Source organism: Mesocricetus auratus, unplaced genomic scaffold (genome assembly GCF_017639785.1).
Source record: "Mesocricetus auratus isolate SY011 unplaced genomic scaffold, BCM_Maur_2.0 Super-Scaffold_100010, whole genome shotgun sequence".
NCBI lineage: Eukaryota > Metazoa > Chordata > Mammalia > Rodentia > Cricetidae > Mesocricetus > Mesocricetus auratus.
Genome location: NW_024429194.1, coordinates 30,116,230 through 30,137,236, shown reverse-complemented (window position 1 = coordinate 30,137,236; position 21,007 = coordinate 30,116,230). Strand labels below are relative to the sequence as shown.

The following is a 21,007-nucleotide window of genomic DNA, read 5'->3' as shown; positions in this document are numbered from 1 at the left end:
TTAATTGGCTATCTTCTCTTCTTTAATCAAATTTATCAAATCCACCCCAGAGATTATTTGTGGTAATGTTTTGTTTAGATCTAATGAGCTTACCTGAAGATCAGAGTGCAGAGCTAAGCCACTAGTTAGCCATACACCTAGTTAAGAGCTAAGTCACTAGTTAGCAATAGAGGAAGATGGATCTCTATGAGTTCAAGGTCATCCTGGCCTACATGAAAGTGAATCAGTAAAAAAGAGAAACAGAGCTCACACCTTTGATCCCAGCATTTGGGATGACATGCCTTTAATCCCAGCACTAAAGAGGAATATAAAGTGGGAGCAGACATGAGCAGGCCAGGCAGTTTGAGGTTTGGTGGAGACAGATGCAGTCTGGAGATGCAATCTAAAGGCAGGATTGTCCCTTTGGTCTGAGGTAGAGGTAAGAGCTAGTAACTGGCTGCTTTGCTTCTCTGAGCTTCAGCTTTAACCCCAATATCTGTCTCTGTGTTTTTATTATTAATACCAACTAGAATTTGTGCTACAATTATTATTTTTTTTGAGATAGGATCTCTGGTGGACCAGGCTGTTTTTAACTTGCTGTGTAGTTGAGGCTGACCTTGACCTTCCAAGTGCTATAATTACAGGTATGCACTACCATGCCCATCTGAGAAAATCTTTAGTAAGAAAATCAACTATTTTGGAGACTTTACTGTAACTGCATGAATGCTGGGTTCCTTCCCTATCTGAAATAGGCTGTGGATTAAGAAGTTGCAGAGATGATAGGAAACATCCAGGTTCTCAGGGACACACAGGATTTGTGACAACTCCAAATTGCAGTCTGTCACTGAGGATAGTCAAGGCAGGAACCTGAAGTCAGGGGTGCCTACTATTGTACACAGCATTACCTCCAGCCAAGGAACTCTCTTCACAGCCAAGAAATACAGCGGGAATGGTAGAGGATGCTGTTTTCTATCTGCCTGACACACTGGTTCAGGCTCAGCTAGTTTTCTTCTACAGGCCAGGATCACCTGCCTAGGGTTTGGTGCTGCCCACAGTGGGCTGAGCCCTGCTACATCAGTTTTAACGACCAAAACAATCCTCCACAGCTATGTCCATAGGTGGAGGCAGTTTCTCAACAGAGATTCTCCTCTCAGATGATGCTAGGTTGTGCCAGATTGACAATTAAAGCCACCTAGGATAGTCTCGTATGTGGGGCGAGCTGTCTCGAACTTGCAGCAGGTCCTCCTGCCTCTGCATCTCAAGTGCTGGGATTGTATACCTGTGCTTGCCCTGCCTTTCAAGGTCTCTTTATGTGTGATAATAAGCGATTTATTTATTTATTTATTTATTTATTTATTTATTTATTTGTGTCAGGGTTTCTCTATACATATTCCTGGCTATCCTTGAACTTAAAGAGATTCACCTGCCTCTGTCCTCCAAGTTGGGATTAAAGGCTGGTGCCACCTTGCCAGGCAGTAATTAAGATTTTAAAGTTGCTTTGGTTGATTATTCTGCGCCTTTGAATAAGCCTGCTTGATTCAAACTGTATCGTGTGTTATATTCATACCCACCCATCCGCTGGAAGTGAAACAACAGGAACATTCTTGTTAAAAAATTTAATATCAGCTGGTTCTGCTGTCGTATCATAATGGAAAATGTAGTTTTTGAAATATACTCACAGACTATCTTTCTATGACTCTTCACAGGAAACAGACCACATCATGTTTATGCCAATTATATACAATTCCCCTCAGTGTCCCTCTAAGTTGGAAATATATCAAAATGTCTGAGCTACACAGAGAGATCTTGACCTGTGTTCGCCCACAAGTAATAAAACACCAATACAAAGAAGCTTAGCAAATAGAAATAAAAAAAATGCTGTTTAGCCTTAGTGTTCAATGGTGAACATATTTGAATTTAGCCTTTGAATTTCAAGAGTATTTTTTGTTAAATGTAAATACAAAATATTGTCTAACATATAAAGAGATAATGAAGAAAAGACAACTCTGGAATTCTACACGTTTTGTTTATTGATGGGAGAGGAAGGTTCAGTATTCGTTTTCCTGTCTCGAGGTTGTTTAGTTTTTCTAGAGGTTTCTTGGGTTCTGGGGTTATCACTTCTAAGGTATACATCCTTCTACAGAGCAGAAATTCTGCATTCCATTTGTTGGCAGGGTTTCCTTGGACAGATCAAGAGTGACAGATATGTCACTCACCTAGTCGCAACAGGTTGCTTGAGTCAAGCACTATCTGTTCTCTTAGGCAGTTGGACTGGCCGGGGGCCCAAGGTGAGTGAGCTCTCTTTGTACAGTGCATCATGGCTCCACCTCCTTCAAGTTCTGACAGCTTCCTGACCTTTTTTTTTTTAGATTGTCTCGGTAAGTGAGCCTCTGCCTTTGCTTCAGGCTACCTCAGCAACTCAACCTTTCACCTACTTAAAGAAAAGTTCACAGACCAACTTAATAATATGTTGGGTTAAGGGGGGGAAAATCCTGCCTTGAATAGTCTAATATTACCCCGGAGTGGTTGTTTTAGTCATCTGTATTTTGCTCTGTGTATGTTTTGTCTGAATAGGGGGCAGGTAGCCTTACAATAATGTCTTTCTTTGGTGCAGTGTCCAAAGCCATATACAATGGCAAACTAAACACACACATTTCCTGTTCATAAACAGTAATTTGGAGTAAATTTTCATCCTTTGAAAACGAACATGAAACCGGGGGTATGTGAAGATTTTGGGGGGAGGGGTAAACAGGTTTACAGGCTGCGTTAAATGAAGCCCATGCGAGAGAAACACTGGGCGTGCTTTGAGCTTTTGAGCCTTTTCCCTCCACATGCTTTTCCAAACGTTATTCCCCCCGCCCCCTTTGCAAGATTTGCTAGAAATTCGTGCTCAAACTAGGATCACGAATCCATTCCAGAGAGGAATGAAAAAAAAAAAAAAGAACAAGCATGCTATTTCTCGCTCTACATTGAGATTTATGCATCGCGGCAGCGAGAGCGGGTTTTGCAGTCTCTTCGGGGGCACCCTAGTCGCCGCCTCTCGTCTACCCCCGTCCCCCCCCTCCCCGCCCCCTCTCCCCTCTGCAGCAGCCTGAGCAGCGATAGCAGCGGTCGGGCCCGCCGCTCTTCTCCCAGAGGGTTCCATCCCCGCCCACCGCGGGCCCCAGCCGGGTCCAGCCGGCGGTGGCGGCGGCGGCTCTGCAGAATGACCTATAGTAACCCCGCCCCGCCCCGGCCGCCAGCCCCGCGCTCCCCCGGCGGGCATTGGATTGGCTCAGCCCCTCACGCGCCACCGCCCGCCGGCCAATGGGCGGCGGTCTCTTTGCATATGCAACGAGCGCCGGTCGGGGCTGCGCGTCCCGGACTGCGGCTCAACAGACGCTGCTCAGCCGGCGCCGGGCGACGTCGCTGCGGTTCTCTCCGCGACGCTGGGCTGGGACGAAAAGGCAGCGGCGCGGGAGGCTGAGCGGACGGTCGTCCCCTTCTCGCCGGGCGGCCTCGGCAGCTCCGGCAGGGTCGTGCGGAGGTGGCGCTAGGCGGGAACAGCCAGGCCTGCGTGGGTCGGAGCTCACCGTGAGTGCGCGCAGCGCCCGTTGTGAGGAGACTGAGGGTCGCGGGATGGCGGCCAGGCCTCCCCTCGGCATGCATGCGGCTGGCCGGTGCCTGAGGGGGGACGCCCGGGCCGCGGAGGGGCCGGGGAGAGGGGTTGGTGGGGGGATGAGGAGCGGGGGCGTCCGCGCGGGGTCGGGGAAACCGCCGGCGTGGAGCCGGGGGGGCGCGGGAGGAAGGATGCACCGCGGCCTCCGCTGAGGGCTTGGGGGTGGGGTCGTCCCGCTCCACACGACCGAGCGGCGTCCGTGGGAGGAACCCACGCCGGGGCTGTCTGCGGGCGTGGGGCAGAAACTGCGTGTGCGGGGCGGTGGGGCTGGCGTGGGGACTTCTGGTTTGCCCTCTTAAAGTGCGTTTTAGCCTCTACACGAGTCGGTCACGCTATGCACCCCCCCCCCCCCCCAGCCCCCGGGGTCAGGGTGTTTGTGATCCGGTGAAGGGATTTCACTGATAAGTTCCAGCTGCAGTGCCCGTTCTGGTTCTCGAACAGGTACTCCGTTCAAGAGTCCCTGTGATAGAAGCGGCAGGACGATTGTTGGGAATTACATAGAAAGTAGAGAGGGGGCCGGCTTTGTGATGACCGACCAGAATGACAGAGCTGACATTTATTGAGCCTTTATTAGACGCCACGCACCGAGTATTTTATGCACAGCTATGTTTGTTTTTAGTCCACCAGGACGGGTGCACATTCCCATTTTATAGTGAGAGCCTGCACCATGGACACATTAACTTGCCCCAGATCTGAGCTAGTAGGAGAAACTGGAGCCCCAAGAGGTCTGACTCCAGAGCATTTACATCTGATGGCTTTAGTAGCACGCAGCTCTCTGTTGGCTGCGGGAACGAACAGTGTTCACCGTGGCTTTGGTCTGCGGGCTCTTCGGGGCTCTGCAGAGTTCGGTATTGCTTTTCCCGTTTGTGGTATGTCCATGTTGGTTCGGAGGGTGCAGCTGAGAGGAAGTGTTGCGATGGTGGAGTCGGTTGCTCAGAGTTTGTGTTTTCTGGTATCTTGCTGTGCAGTCCTCACCTGTAGAGATGATGGCCAATTGTTTTTTTTTTTTTAATTTGTTCTGTGATTCACCACTCATAAAGTACCTTGATTGCAGTGTTGCTGGCCATAGGAGTCATCAGGTGTCTTTGGAGCCCAGTTACTGGATTTGTGGGACCCTTGGGCTGAGTGACTTAAAGCACAAGGATTTGGTGAGTCCAAGATGTCCTCCTTGAAGAAGGCAAAGAAAGAAGGGCAAAGTGAAGGACATTGGGGAACATCACTAGCTCATTCCTGATTCAGTTAGTTATTCACCAAGAGCCTTCTCATTTCTGTTAGCTGTGCCAAATACAACAGGGACAGAATTGATGTGACCCTGTGCCCTTAGGCAGGGATTAGACTCCAAGCCAATGATCTTGTAGATAAATGGATGAATGCAAGGTAAGTTACATGCAGTAAAGGTTGCGGTACTGAGTGGAGATTATAATAAGGATTTCGATTTAGATGGAAATCTAGGGAGCTGCCTTTTAAAAACCAATAGTGTGAGATTTTCCTAGATTCAATCTTGTGATCTGAGGCTGTAATTAAATGTACATAGAATAATAGCCTAGAAACATTTTTGAACAAATGCAATTCTTTTTATTTCAATATCTATGCCCCACCAGATTTTCATTCCATCTCACATTGCAAGATATCTGAATGAGATAGGGACCGTTTCCAAGCATGTGATCTGCTTGCCTTTATTCCTGTAGTGCTTCTGTTTTCTCCTGATGAATAGTTCAGAAGCAAGATTCTTATATAGGAGCTTTGGATTTGAAGGTGTGATTTAGACAATTCTCCTATCCCCCAAAGTGACAGGCTTTTCTAATTTGGATAAGCAGCATCTTACTTTTCACAAGTAGTCATTGTAGTTTATAGTCTACTGAGTAATTTAACATATGTTTCAGCTCTTAGCTAGGGGTGGTGGCACACACCTTTTATCCCAGCACTTGGGAGGCAGAGGCTGATGGATTTCTGATTCCAAGGCTAGCCTGATTTTCATAGTTCCAGGACAGCCAGTGCCACATGGTGAGACCCTGTTTCAACAACAACAACAACAACAATAACAAACCCCAACCAACCAAATGAACAAAAGTCAGTTCTTAGAAAGCAAGAAAAACCAGGCATGAATTGGAGTATAAACTTTTAACTATATAATTATTTTAACCAAACATTTAAAACTGTCCTATGTTAGATTGATTGAGCCTTTAAAGAGGTTAATATGAACAGAAGTTTCCAGAAAGTGGAGGTGTTAGAGGTAAAGCTGTCATGGCATGGTGTTAAATACATGAACTGAGAGGAGACCGACTGTTTCAGAGTTGGGCAACTGGAGAGCAGTGCACGAACTATTTTCTGAGCGGAGGCTCACAGGAGAAAAGAAAGAGGCCTGCCTTCCTGCTGAGTAGAAGACGCAGTTTGCAAAAAGATAGGAAGAGTGGCAGATTAATTGCCTCAAATATCTGTTCAGAGAAGGCAGGAAAGATTTCTTGGCTTATAGTTTCCAAGATGTCATTCTGTTTTAGTGTGAGGGCTTGTTGAAAGAGCATTACATATCATGGTGGTCAGGGAGTAGAAAAAAGGGGAATATAGGAAGGTTCTAGGGCAAGATAAAACCCCCAAGGATGTCCCCCTAGTGGTACACCTCCTAGTTAAGCTGTGCTAGAAGTCCACCAAGGGTTAGTGTGTTGATTAGACTAGAACTCTGTGAGGGTTAGTGTGCTGGTGAGACTAGAGCTCTGTGAGGGTTAGTGTGTTGATTAGGCTAGAACTCTGTGATGTGTCTGGAAATGTCTTTGCAGACCCTGTCCCCTACCAGAGGTATGCTTTACTGATCTCTTAGGCATTTTTTGGTGTTTTGTTTTTAGAGACAGGATTTCCCTGTGTATCTTTGGAGCCTCTTGTGGAACTCACTCTGTAGACCAGGCTGGCCATGAACTCACAGAGATCCTTCTGTCTCTGCCTCCTGAGCTGAGATTAAAGGTGTGCACCACCATCACCACTAGAGGTTGATTTTTATTTTAATCAGCCTAGCTTTGATTTCTTTTTTAAAGAGTTTTCAAAATGTTCTTAGTAGTTTGCATTTGTACATATCTTAATTATTTCATAAAAGACTGTAGGGAGTATTCATAAGGAAACTGTTTTCCTTGCGTGTTTGTTCTTTTGTAAATACTAGTCATTTTGCCAATTCTGTGCATTTGTACTTGCTTCCTGCGAGAATGACTCTGTAAAGCGTAGCACCCCTTTCTTCCTCCATTGTGGTTTGCTCCTGGATTGAAACATGAGACTGGAATTACGGGTGCTTGGGTTTGAATCCTCTCACTTATTGGGTGACTGTCCTCTGATAGCTTAGTTAACTTTTCTGGGCCTTGGTTTCTTTACTGAGTGGGGATGATAGTTGAACCTATTGTTGTCTGTTGTGACAGGGAAAATTTAGGTAAGTTCAGTATTGTTGTCAAAATAAGCCAATTTTATTTGTTTTTAGTGAAGTTTACTGTGCCCCCCCCCCATTCTTGAGACAGGATTTTTCTGTGTAGTCTTGGCTGTCATGGAACTGACTCTGTATATCAGGTTGGCTTTGAACTCATAGAGATCTGCCTCCCTCTGCCTCTGAGTGCTGGGATTGCAGGCATGTGCCACCACTGCCTAGATTTGCCTTCTCTCTTGTAATGGCATTAGCTTCTGTTTTATAGTATTATATCATAAGGAAGTGCATTATGCTTTAGAACCTCTTTTTAGTGGAGTTAGAGCTATTTTATGTAAACAGAAAACCATAAATCAAGGAACACTGAGTTTTGTTCTATTTAAAAAATTAACTATGTGGGTATACATGATTATGTGTGCTTGTGTGCATGCCTTAGTACACATGTGAAGGTCAGAGGACAACTTTGGAGTTAGGTCTCTCTCTCTCTCTCTCTCTCTCTCTCTCTCTCTCTCTCTCTCTCTCTCTCTCTCTCTCTCTCTCTCTGTCTCTCTCTCTCTGTCTCTCTCTTTTTGAGACAGGGTTTCTCTAGCTTTGGTGTTTGTCCTGGAACTCCCTCTGTAGACCAGGCTGGCCTTGAACTCACAGAGATTCTCTGTCACTGACTCCCAAGTGTTGGGATTAAAGGTGTGTGCCACGACCCCCCAGCTCTGGAGTTGGTTCTCTTACCTTTGTGTGGGTTTTAGGGGTTGACCCAGGCTTGGGTGGCCAGCCTTCATTGGCTGAGTCATTTCACTGACCCCATGGTTTTGTTCTGTTTAGCATTTGTTATTTTGGATTTGTGCTTTAATTTTCTTGGGAAAAAATACATGTCTATGTGTGGCACATTGCAAGTAGACTGACATTGTGACATTCTCATTCATGTAACAGGCATTTACTTTTATTACTTATAAGGCTTATGTCATATGACTGATAATTTAGGTGGCATTTCTTTCTTTTATATTTTGCAACAGGGTATCACTCTTTACTCCAAAGTGACCTTGAACTTGGTGGTGAGGCTGAGGTTGGCCTTGAGGATCTCACATTCGAGATCTTCTGCCTCAGCCTCCTGAATGCCATAACATCAATTTTGAAATGCTGAGTGGATGAGGCACCATTGCCATCCGTGTATATAAAACTTGGTATGTAAATTGGAGCTAGTCACTCCTTTCTTAGATTTTGTTTTCTTTCTAAAAAACTTTTTAGAAAGGAGGGGGCAGGATTTTTAATTAATTAATTTTTTTATGTAACCCCATACTACTAGCCTTGATGAATCTTCTGTCTCAGTCTCCTAGGTGCTGGGATTACAGACATGCAACACTGTGCCTGTCTCTTAACTTTCCACTTCAGTTCTTGTAGTGAAAGTTGAAATTCTTACCTAACAGTTATGTGGACTGAGGAAGAAAACAGTAGTTGAGGAGGACATGGTCTGTGCTTGCTGCTTTCCTTATCTCTGCCTTTCTCCTCTGTTGTAATTTGCTTTTTCCTATTTATTCTTTCTTTTCTTCTCCTGTCTCTGTTTTTTTGTATCAAATAGTAGCAAGCATTCTGAATCTGGTGGGTTAACAAACTTATGTATACATTTTAAAAGGGATTGGTTGGAAGTATTTTTCCTCAAACTCTGTGAAGGTAATATAAGGCCTGGTAAAGGCCAACTGAGAATGGAGACAGGGAGCTCCTGTTTGGTCAGAGTAGCCAGGGAAGTGTCAGCTAAATAAATGAAGTGAGCCTTGAGGTAGGTTTGGAATGAACAGGAGTTTAAGGGAGGTGCTTACAGTGGATGTGGAGGGGCAGTGGAGTTTGGAAGAGTGCATCATCAGCCAACATTGAGGATTAGCCATTGAGGACTAAGGAGGTAGAGTGCATCCTTTGAAGGAGGCATGGAGCAGAGACTTGAGAGACAGATGCATTTAAGTTCCTGCATGAATTTCATTTAGTGAATCAACTCAGAAAGTAATTGTTGGATGAATTAAAGTTTTCTGGGGTATAACAAGTTTAGAAGACAGGGTGGTCTTTTTACTTGTAACATACAAGAAGTATATTCAGAACCTTGTCTTGTTGATTGCAGTGATGCTTTAGGACTGGTGATGTGGCATTATCCACAACTATTTTTCCTTCCTATTGGGCTTGGTCTCCTATCTGATCTCTTGCCATAAAGCCTTCTTTTCCATCATGGTTCTTTGTTTTCACTTCCCCTTTCTTTTTCCTTGGCTTGAGATTTTGTTACCTGTGCTATAATTTTTGGGTGTCCAGATAATGTTTTTATGTAAATATATACACACATATATATACATACATAGATGTATATACACATATGAGAGAGAGAGAGAGACAGACACAGATAATGAGACTTAATATAGCCTAGACTATCCTTTTATGTCACCATCCTGGCTAGCTTGTAAGTTTTGTGTGTTGACTACATGCAAATTATTGGGGAATTTATATGGGTCTTTTCTTCTTTAGACATCTCAATAACTAAGATTCTCAGAAAACATCTGTGTCAAAGACAGTTGGCAATAAATAGATGGAGCCAAGATGAGTGAGACCAGACGCCTCTTCAAGAGCTACAGGTGATGTGAGAGAAAATAGGCTGCTACCATGAATGTGACCAGGAATGTGGTAGGCCTTTTGGCTTTGAGCCAGCAGGAAGAACTAGTAGATTTGCCAAACCATTACCCATTGAGTACAAGTGAAGATGAGGGGGACAGTGATGGAGAAAGAAAGTGTCAAAAGCTTCTGGAAGCAGTCAGTTCCCTTGGTGGAAGGAATAGTTGGAAATTGGCCGAGAGATCTGAAGCTAGTCTTATCATGTCAGAGTTCAATGTCACTTCTGAAGGGTCAGGTGAAAAGTTGGTTCTGTCAGATTTGCTTGAACCTGCTGCTACATTGTCTTCATTGGCTACTGTGAAAAAACAACTGCTTAGAGTCAAGTCAAAGACTCTGGATATACCCCTTGGCAAAAAAGAGGCTGACCAGATCCTCAGGGAAGCGGCATTCAGCAAAACCTCACAAATGCTCTCCAAGTGGGATCCCATCGTTCTGCAGAACCGGCAAGCAGAACAGCTGGTTTTTCCCATGGAGAAGGAGCTGCCAGCTGTTGCTCCCCTTGAACATGTATTCACTGGCTGGAAAACAAGAACCCCCTTGGAGCAAGAAGTTTTTAACGTCCTTCATAAGAACAAACAGCCAGTAACAGACCCTTTATTGACTCCTGTGGAAAAAGCCTCCCTCAAAGCCATGAGTCTGGAAGAAGCCAAGATACACCGAGCAGAGCTTCAGAGGACACGAGCTTTGCAGTCCTACTATGAGGCCAGAGCTCGAAGAGAGAAGAAAATCAAAAGTAAAAAGTATCACAAATTTATAAAGAAAGGGAAGGCCAAGAAAACCTTAAAAGAGTTTGAGCAGCTATTGAAGGACTGCCCAAGTGCTGCATTGCAAGAACTGGGAAAAATGGAAGAGGCCAGAGCGAAGGAACGAATGACCCTTAAGCACCAGGGCAGTGGAAAATGGGCCAAGTCAAAGGCAATTATGGCCAGATATGACCTGGAGGCTCGCAAAGCTATTCAAGAGCAACTGGCAAAGAACAAAGAACTGACACAGAAACTCCAGGTGATTCCAGAGAATGAGGAGGAGGAAGAGGAATGCACAGGAGGAGGAGTAATCCCTACCTCTGATGGAGTGAAGGACCTACAGGTGAATGCAGCTGGTCTAAATCCCTGGATGCTCAAGAGTTGCAACAGCAGTGCACAAAGGGGTGAGATCAAGACTGACCCTGAACAGCTGGCTAGTGGGTCTTCTGAAAGTGAGGGAGATGAAAGACCAGTGGCAGAAGAACTTTTGTTGAAAGAAAGATCTTTTCAACAAAGAGTTGAACCCAACAGTGCTAAGCCAGTGGGTAGCCAAGAAACAGAAGACTCTAGTGGCCAGGAGGTATCTGAGCCAGGGCTATTGTTTCAGAAACTTCACAAGGAAGACCATCAATCTGAGCAGCAAAAAGGGAGTTCAGTGGGAACTGTTCTCCAGAGCCAGAGAGAAGAACTTGCCCCGGAGGAGAGCCTGGTGTTTCAAAAGCTAGAGAGAGCACATGTTCTGGAAGAACAAGGAGAGTTGGGCAAAGAGGGACATTATCAAAAAGAGGGGCATCCCAGACCTATGTTAAAAGAAGAGTGGAAGGAGAGGAATCCACACAGTATACCTGATTCCTCTAGAAGAAAGAAAAAGAAGGAACAAATGATTGACCTACAGAATCTCCTAACTGCTAGATCTCCTGTGAAGTCTTTGGCATTGCCCACAGTAGAGGAGTTGGAAGATGAAGTGGAGATACACCACAAGCAGATAATAAAGGAAGCTTTTGCTGGGGATGATGTCATCAGAGAGTTCTTAAAAGAGAAAAGTGAAGCTGTAGAGGCAAATAAGTCAAAGGATTTGGACCTGACATTGCCTGGATGGGGTGAGTGGGTTGGTGTAGGCCTGAATCCCAGTGCCAAGAAAAGACGCCGTTTTCTTGTTAAAGCTCCTGAAAGTTTTCCAAGAAAAGACAAGAATTTGCCAAATGTGATTATCAATGAGAAGCGCAACATCCATGCAGCAGCTCATCAGGTGCAGGCTGTTCCACACCCATTCACCCACCACCAGCAATTTGAGAGGACTATCCAGAACCCTATTGGGTACACATGGAACACCCAGAGGGCCTTCCAAAAGCTGACAGTTCCCAAGGTTAGCACCAAACTAGGGCATCTCATTAAGCCCTTAAAAGCAGAAAATGTGGGCTCCTGCTCTTCCTCAAGGTCCGATCTCTCTGTCCTACAGAGCAGTCGGAAGCAGCTCTCCAGAAAGCAGCTAAAACAGCTGAAGAAGAGCTCTGCACATTGAGCTGCTAAGGACTAGCTTCTTTGTTCTTGGGACTAGGAACCTTGAATGTTTCTCTTGGTTGCTTCATAGTGCTCCAGGCATTTCCTAAATTGACAGAATACTGTGTAGTTAAGCCACATTATAGAGATAAGACATTTTTGTCTAGTAAAGAGCTCCCATTTCATTTTGAGTTGTGATAAAGTCAGAAATGATCCATTTATGGGCAAAATGACTACCACTAGTTAGTATATACTTCCTATCCTAGGATTAAAGAGAGATCAGTGAGTAGGCTGAAAAGTTCAGGCTAGAACATGGCAGAGGAAGTCTGGGCAGCAAAGAATGATCAATTAGTTTTGATATTTAAGTTTAGATAGCTCCTGATGTAGTGGTTCATATATGTAATCAAGCATTCTGAGAGGCAGAGACAAAAAGATCATTTAGTTGAGGCTATAGAGTACTTGGTTTAAGAAACAAACAACCCCAAAAGTATTTTAGAAAGAACAAATTTAGAGATTTGGAGAACACAATGAAAATAGAGGTGAATAGAGTTCATTTAAGAATAAAGTGACATCTGTGACCAGGTCATACCCCTGGGGCAAGGGAGGCTAGAAAGGGGTGAACATAGTATTTACTGTAATGGAATACATTCTATGGAAAAAATTGAGTAGGGCAAATCTATTAGAAGAGGCTTTAGACTTAGGATCACAAGAATTCCTAAATTTATAAGGTAGATGACAATGCCAAGAAAGTTATATATATGAAAGTTGTCATCTAAATTATGAAATTTTTTCCTCTCCCACTAGTTGGGCCTCAAACCTTGACCTCAGCTCATCTATGAAAGGGATCTACCACTGAGCTACATCCTTAGTTTTTTTTCTGTTTTGGAGAGGGCCTTGAGCTGTCTACCTGGCCGCCACCTCCCTAGTAAACCTCTGGGATCGATAATGATTTTTTCCTATGGTACTGGAATTGAACTCATAGGTCTTATGAGTTCTGTTTATGAGCTCTGTTAACAAGCTGTATCTGCAGCTGCCTCCGCACATTTGGAAGTGTGTCCCTCTCCCCCCAGGGAATTTTTTTCTCCTTTATTTTTAAGACAGTCTCATTAAGTTGTCAGGCCAGGCTTGAACTCGCCATGTAGTTCAGGTAGACCTTGAACTTAGAATCTTACAGCCTAAGCTTCCTGAGTAGCTAGGTTTATAAGCATGTATCACTGTGCCCAAGAACTCATTTAACATCTGTAATTCACCTTGTGTCTGTTTTCTTGGACATATACATTCATTCACCCACCTACTCATCCATGTGATGCTTGCTTCACCAGGTTCTGTGATGATGGCCACTAGGGATAGAATGAGTAAGAGACATTGTTCTTTCGTGCATAGAGAAGATGGGCATTAAGTAGTTTTATAAGCAGTTATATCAATTATAAGCACAATAGGTATTGCTAAGGCAAAATGTAGAAAGTGGGGAGAGTGGGAAACTTGGGTTAAGTGGTGGTGCACAAATCCAATAGGAGAGAGATGTAGCAGGGAGGTAGGGGAAAGTGGGCAGCATACTAGTTCAGAGACTTGCCATTGGGGACAGTACACAAGGCCCAGAGGGTGATACCTTGTGGAGAGTCTTAAGATAAATCTGGGCCTTGTATAAGGCATCAGATAAGAGAAACAGGCTCTAAGCTGACAGTAAGGTGGGAAAATTAGGGAACTTGGAGATAGTGCTGTGTCAACTGACAGGCAGTGTTTCTTGGGTCTCACTTAACTACAGAAAGGTTAGTTTTATTACTACAAGACACAGAAGGAGTTAACATTTTTCTTACTGTGTTTTGCATTATATGACCAGGAATGTTAGGATTTATCAGTTATTTTTAGTCAAATTAAAATATCCATAAGAACCTAACTATTATGCCCAATTATAATTTATTGTGTTAGTTTTGGGATTACTCACTTACTGAGGTTATTGAGAAACTTTTCAGCCAGATTACATAAAATTTAGAATTTATAGAATCGTATGCTTTGCTTTTTTGTTGTTGTTATGTACTCCAGGCTGTTCTCAAACTCACAATCTCAAAATCTGCCTGTCTTTGCTACCAAGCCTGGCCCTAGTTGTATGTTTTGAGTGAGGTCCTACTATGTAGCCCTGACTAGACTAAAACTCAATATGAACACCAGACTGAATTTGGACTTGCAGCTATTCTTCTGCTTCAGCCCCTTCCCTCCCTCTCCTTTCTTCCCTCTCCCTCCTTCCTTCCTCATGACAAAGTCTCTCTATATAATCCTGGATGTCTTAGAACTTGCTATATAGACCAGGCTGGCCGGAACTTACAGAGATCCACCTGCTCTGCCTCTTAAATTCTGAAATCATCCTGAGCCACAATTCAAGTTGTATGTTTAGAACAGAAATATTTTCAAGTTAGTGTTTGGATTTTCCAGGTTCTATTTAGTTTCTTGTTTAAAAAAAAAAAAAGTCATGAACTGACTCAGTGGGTAATGATTTTTAGTATATAAGTTTTGTTCCTGTTTGAATGTGTAGAAATCATTATGCACATGTTTCCTTAAGATTTTCCTTGATTACACACAATATATGTCCTCTATGAAAAATAGAAAATATGTAAAAACATAAAGAAGACAAATTAAAAGACTCAGTACTAATTCTATATCCCAAATATGGCTACTGCTGATATTTTGGTGTTTTTTTGTTTGTTAACAAGTGAAACTATATAGTGTATATTTAATATTCAGCCTACTTTTCCTTGTCATTATGTCACAAGAATTATCGTGTTAATAGATGTTTGAAATATTTTTAGTGGCTATATAATCTAGTTATGTACATGTCATAGTGTGTTTGACATTCCCAGTTATTGTGTATTTGCCTTTTTTCTTGAATGCCCGTTACAAATAATTAGTGGAAATAATTTTCTTAAAGATTCCTAGAAGTGCAAATACTGAGTAAAGAATTTGAAAAAGCTGAGTGCTTTTAATAAAAATCACAAACTTCCTTCTCAAGTGGTGGTGCTTCATTTTTGTGTGTTCAACATGAGGGTGACTTTATTGGTGTTTGAGTTTATGTTCCCAAAAGAAAGTGGTTTTTTTTTTAGAGTGGGTCTCTCATTGTATAACACTGGTGGCCCTGGAACTTATGTAGACTGGGCTGGTCTTGAACTAACAGAGATCCATCTGATATCCTTAATGTTTGTATTATCATCTATCTGTAGATTGAAGTTTCTGTCTTGCCCAGTCCCGCAGCTGCTTAGTCCTAAATAAGCACACAGAATTTAGACTGTTTGGCATGTGGCTTAGGCTTCTTATTGGCTAGCTCTCTCAATTATTATCCCATTTCTATTAATATGTGTATCACCATGTGGTCTTGGCTTACCGGTGATGCCTGGGTCTTTCTTCCTTGGCAGCTACATGGTATGTCTCTGAAGACCCACTCTCTGCCTTCCTCTTCCCAGAATCCTCTTAGTTTGGTATACCGGCCTATACATCCTACTTAGGTACATCCTGTCTGTCCATGGGCGGAAAAACAGCTTTATTCATCAAACAATAAGAAACATAGTAACAGCATACAGAAAGGCATTTCCCATCATCTTTTTTTGTTTTTTTTTAAAGGAAGGTTTTAACTTTAATATGGTAAAATTATATGTAACAAAACAGTTACCAAGAAAGAACTATAGTTAACAATATTTATTCCACTAACATTTGGCAAAATTTAAAGAAAATATCTTTGAGTCTAAAGTTTTATATGTAACTTTTAACTAAGGAAAACCATAAATAACCATGTATCTCTGTCTGTCTGTCTGTCTGTCTGTCTATCTATCTATCTATCTATCTACCTACCTACCTACCTACCTACCTACCTACCTACCTACCAATCTCATATGTATCACAAAATATCACAAAGTAACCCTCCCCAAACAGTGTAGCCTCTTGAGTATTTTGGTTAAACCAGACTCAGTGGTGTTCTGATTTAAATAGCCACCATACTTAACCATTACTTATATTCTACTGAAGTATTTGAAGAGCAGGACTACTAGGTGATAACCCTTCAATGATTTACTGGTTGTTGAGTGAGTTGATAGAGAACCCAGCTAAACAGAGTTTATATTCCCTTGCTTTTCTTTGAGATTTCCAGCATTGTTTTTCAGAAACAAAGACATAAAATTTCTTACTGTGTTTTTTTTTTTGTGAGGCTTTTTTTTTTTTTTTTACTCTTTTGGAAGTAAGTTCATAAAGCAACAAAACCAAAAAGTAAACTAAAACTAAAAATATTTAATTGAACACATGCTGTGTAGTGTTTTCTGGGTTTCTTGGGCTAAGCATTTCAGAGATGAATCATTAATGTGCCCACCTCTTTGAAGCATAGGTAGAAACAAGCAGAGTCTATAGAGGAGGTGTATTCTCTCAGCATTGAATTCTTAGAGGAAAAGACCATAAGCATAGACTTCATAAAGAGGTGACATCAGAGTTAAAGTTTGGACAGTTGGAGCTCTGTAAAAAGCACTGGGATTTACTGGTGGGGAGAGGAGAGAAATAGGGGGATTTGTAAATCCTCAGAGTAGCTATGACTGTACCCTGTCCAGTTGTATCAGTAGCCCCTCCCTGATACTGGACCTCACAGGGGCTCGGGTGTGCATTCGACCACTGAGCTGTATGCCCAGTCCTAAATAGATGCTTGAACATTAGCTCTTTGAAGGGTGTGGAGTGAATAAAGAATGCCTTAGTGATTTTAAAGTAGTGGGGGATGCTAAATCACGACTGGTTTTTGCCCTCCAGAATGTGCTGGCAGTAGAAATGGGTGGAAGAGGCGGCAAGGAAAGTGTAGGGGAGGAATCTGCTGCAGGACCTGGCAGAAGAGGAAGCACTTGAATTGCAGAGATGAACTAGAATCAGATTGGAGAGACTTGAGATGTAGGGAAGGACATGGAGAGGTCAAAGAAAATGCAGGTATTGATGAAGCCAGGATGGAATGGAACTGCTGGCATTGGACTGCTTATGAGTAAGTGTGGTTTTGAAAATTTGTGTTTAAATAATCATTTTTTTCTGTGCTTAAAAAGTAATACAGAAACATTAAAGTCTTTTATTTGTGTGTATATATGTGCATACTGGTGCATGCTGTTGCCCTCTTGTGGAAGTCACAGGACAATGTCCCTCAACCCTGTAAGTCCCCAAGATAGAGTTTGGGTTGGTAGGTAGGTACTTGAAAGTAATTACTTTTAACCACTAAACCGTCTGTGGCCTTCTTTTTTTCTTCTTTTGGTTTTTCTAGACAGGGTTTCTCTGTGTAGCCCTGGCTGTCCTGGAACTTGCTCTGTAGACCAGGCCGGCCTCGAATTCACAGAGATCCATCTGCCTCTTCCTCTCAATTGCTGGATTTAAAGGCCTGCACCACACCTCCTACCCCCGACTTCTGCTTGGTCTAAGCATTTCTAAAGTCTAAGGGAAGTACTTAACAGCCTAAACAGGTATCAGTTTTCTTTTTTGGAAGGTCAGATTTGTAGTTTTTCTTAGAATTTGAAAGGTTAAGCAGGTGACAGCCCAGATGGGCAGGCCTGTTTAATATTCTGGACTGTTTTTTTTTTTTTTACGAGACAGAGTTTCTCTGTATTGTTTTGGAGGCTGTCGATCCAGCCAGGCCTCGAACTCACAGAGATCTGCCTGCCTCTGCCTCCCGAGTGCTGGGATTAAAGGCATGCGCCACTACTGCCCGGCTATTCTGGACTTCTTATATAAATCTGATTTCTCTTATCAAGATAAAATGCAAAACACACTTGCTATTTCCTATGGGTCTTTTTTTTTTTGTGAGAAATGCCTGTATTGACATTTGTTGTTTTAATTATGAGTACTCACTACAGATACATACTGCCTTTCTTCTTTCTAAAATGATTTTACAGGCATATGACACGGGACCAGCTTCCTTTCTTCCTCTTTCTCCACTTCCCTCCCAGCTTTGCATACAGCAGAGTTCAGTTATCTGTGTTGATGTTTTGAGGGTATTTAATAATTTTTTTGGCTAAATTATGAAATGTTCCTTTTTCTTTGTTTTCTTTTTGTTTTCTGGACAGGGTTTCTCTGTAACAGCTCTGAGTGCCCTTGTACTCATTCTGTAGATCAGGCTGGCTTTAAACTCACAGAGATCTGCTGGGATTAAAGGCATGCACCACCATCACCTGGCTTGAAATGTTCCTTTTTCAACCATAAGATTATTGTTTTTTTAATTTTATTTGCACATTTTACTTTTTATTCAGACTATTACCATGATGCTAGGTACTCTGTTACCATAAAACTAAACATGAGACTAGAAATTCCTTCCTGTTTGAGGCAGGAGGATGTTGGTGAGTTTTTCTAAAATGAAGCAGAATGTTTTAGTTAACAAAAACCAAAATGAACCAGGATGAATTAATTTAGCATTTCATGTTCACACCGGTAGAAACAGTATCTCACCAAGTAACCCAGGTTGGTCCCTTCTGCTACAGCCTGCTGAGTGGTACCACCAAGCCTGGTTCCTATAGGTGTTTTTGGTTCTTTTTCTTTTTTGCCATTCTGGAATAGAGTCGCATGCACGTGAGTAACCACCCAGTCACTGAGCTGCTGTAACCCTAGTCTGAAGTGTAGGTAGTTTTAATCTAGACAGATGAAGTCAGTCATTACTGATATGAACAATAATAAGGGGAGTATTGATTTTTTAATGTAGCCACTGTTTTATTTCCCTAAGTCATTTTTTTATTATGCCATATAACTTTGTATTTTTTGTGACTTGTAGAATTTATATTCAAATGAGATGTGACATGAGCATTGCTGCCTGAGGCTGTTACACACTTCTCTTACACATTAAAGACGTTTAGTTTGCTTATTTTCCAGGCATGAAAACAAAAGCTGTAAGCTGGGGTGGGAGATGGGAGTGACTGCCGGGGCTGTGGTGAGAGGTCTGGGAGGTGGACGAGGCAGAAAGATTGGAGTGGTAGATGGATACAGATGAGCTTGGAATCTGAGGCTTCAGTGTAGCTTAAACCCACAAACCTGGTTCTTCCTCATTCTAATTTTGTGATCATTACAATTTATACAGTGATCCCCCTGTTGCTGCTGCTCCCTTTTTGAGATGAGTTTGCTGTGTAGGCTAGGCTGGCCTTGAATGTGTACCTGGCTCTCCTACTGTGGCTTTCTGAGCACTGGGATTATGGGCATGTGCCATAATACTGGGCTTGAAGAGATTGTTAAATATTATTTTTTAATGTGTATGTGTTTCTATTGTGTGAGTCCATGTGTATGTGTGTATCTGGGGGAATGCAAGCACAGCCTGGCTTGTAATCAAGGATGACCTTGAACCTCTTAGTCTAGTTTGGGAATACATGAGACCTTGTCTCAAAAACCTTTACAGAAAAAACAAAACAACCCCCAAAACTTTGAGCTGCTACAGCTTTGACTTACAATGAACAATCATTAAAGATCACCTCAAAAACAGCAATTAGATACTTTATTCCTTTTATAATAATAATCAAAGACTAAACATGCCCAAAGAGCTGTTATCTATAGGACAGGCTTACTATACTTATTTATGCTGTATTTTGTAGCTTTAAATGTTTGTATTTTTTTGTCTTCAGCCTTTGGATTTTCTTTAAACAATCTTTTTCTTTCTTAATCTATCTCCCTCCCTCCCTTGTAGCCCTGGTTGTTCTGGAACTTACTCTGTAGACCAGGCTTGCCTCCAACTCAGAGATCTGCCTGTTTCTACCTCCCAAGTGCTGGGATTAAAGTCATGTACCACCACTGCCAGGCTCTTTTGTTTTTCTAGGAAAGAAAATTAAAGTTCAAAAATGAAATTATTTATCTACTTAAAACAGCCTTTATCTAAAAATTAGGCAATTCATTTTAATGAGTATGGGTTCATGGGATACTGAAAGTATTACTTACAGATTTATAATTATTAAGACACAAGCAGTTGGCTTGTCATATAATCTAGCATCTAATGTTGGGGGGTGGGGAGAAAATATATGTATATATGTGTATTTATGTATATATGTTATGTATCTGGTTCTCACTTGCAGAAATTGAGTACATACAAAGTAGTGTACAAAGTGTACACAGTTCTAGTCATTACCGTCTTAATATATAAGACATATTATTGTCTTAATTCAGTTGTTGGATGGTTGGTACATTACTGATCAACACAATTGCTGTCAATGAGATGTGGGTAACGAACTCTAGTCGCTCTGCTTTTGCACTTGATAATACTGAGATGATTGGACATGTCATTCCTTCCCATTCCCTTTAACCAAACAAATCCTCATATAAGATTACATCTTTGGATGGAGAAAACTTCAAACCTCTTTCGTGGGATATAATACGAAGTGTGGATTATGACTTGGAAAAGTAAATTAGAAAAGTAGGAATAGATTTTCCTGGGGTAAGCAAGGTGTGTGTGTGTGTGTGTGTGTGTGTGTGTGTGTGTGTGTGTGTGTGTGTGTGTGTAGCACTCAGTGAAGCATCGAAGACAGTGAAGTGGAGCATAGCATTTTAAGGGTTCTACTGTTCCTTCCTCTTCCTTTGGGCCTTAAGGAAGCTTCTTAAAGGAACATTGGTTAGGAGGTTGCATAAATGGCACTGGTAAAGTTTGTTGAATTTTTATCTAAATGCATTTTCTACTTGTGGGATTATAGTGAGTTCTAGAAGTAGTCTCCAACACTTGTTTTCATAGTTGTATGCTATAAAGCCTAGTGATGTAGTAGACTTAGGGAAGATTGTTAGTGTGTGAATATATATTAAATTTTGTAACCCAGCATGAGTACTTGTATTTTATAGAAACTGAAGAATATACAGATCTGTAATCCAAGATCTGCTGAGTCAGGAGGATTGCCTTGACTTTGAGTAACTGAAACTCATGGAGAGAGCTTAAAAATAGAATAATACCAGTTTCCATCAAAGATGATTTAAGCCTCCTTTTATTAACTTAGGAATTATATTTCTGTAAAACCGAGCCAGATTTGTTGCTGAGAATGGGCCGGAGAAGGTCACCTCTGGGCAGTCTGTGCTTTCCTGGCCTGTGGGGCTTGGCTGGACCCTTGCCTCAGGTGTACAGAATGTATTGGTGCC

The 21,007-nt window shown here is 42.2% G+C and overlaps 2 protein-coding genes across 5 annotated transcripts in view; both read left to right on the top strand.

Moving 5' to 3' along the window:
• Positions 1–3,433: 3,433 nt before the first annotated feature.
• Acsl3 (acyl-CoA synthetase long chain family member 3) overlaps positions 3,434–21,007 on the top strand; it is a 46,725-nt gene continuing 29,151 nt past the window's right edge. Inside the window, exon 1 of one of the 4 annotated variants that reach the window (XM_005070441.4) lies at positions 3,434–3,552. The gene's annotated coding sequence lies outside the window, so the exon portion shown is untranslated. Of the gene's footprint in view, positions 3,553–4,691; positions 4,786–8,094; positions 8,213–9,533; positions 9,641–21,007 lie in introns of those variants that run through there. The other 3 variants (XM_021227350.2, XM_021227349.2, XM_021227346.2) reach the window with 3 other exon arrangements.
• On the top strand, positions 9,635–14,923 carry LOC101828100 (U3 small nucleolar RNA-associated protein 14 homolog B). The gene has a single exon (XM_013113766.3). It carries the CDS (start codon positions 9,669–9,671, stop codon positions 11,940–11,942), a length of 2,274 nt encoding a protein of 757 aa, XP_012969220.1. The 5' UTR covers positions 9,635–9,668; the 3' UTR covers positions 11,943–14,923.

Bases quoted from the DNA above. Each gene is read 5' to 3' on its own strand.
- LOC101828100 (XM_013113766.3), top strand. From the start codon at position 9,669: ATGAATGTGACCAGGAATGTGGTAGGCCTTTTGGCTTTGAGCCAGCAG.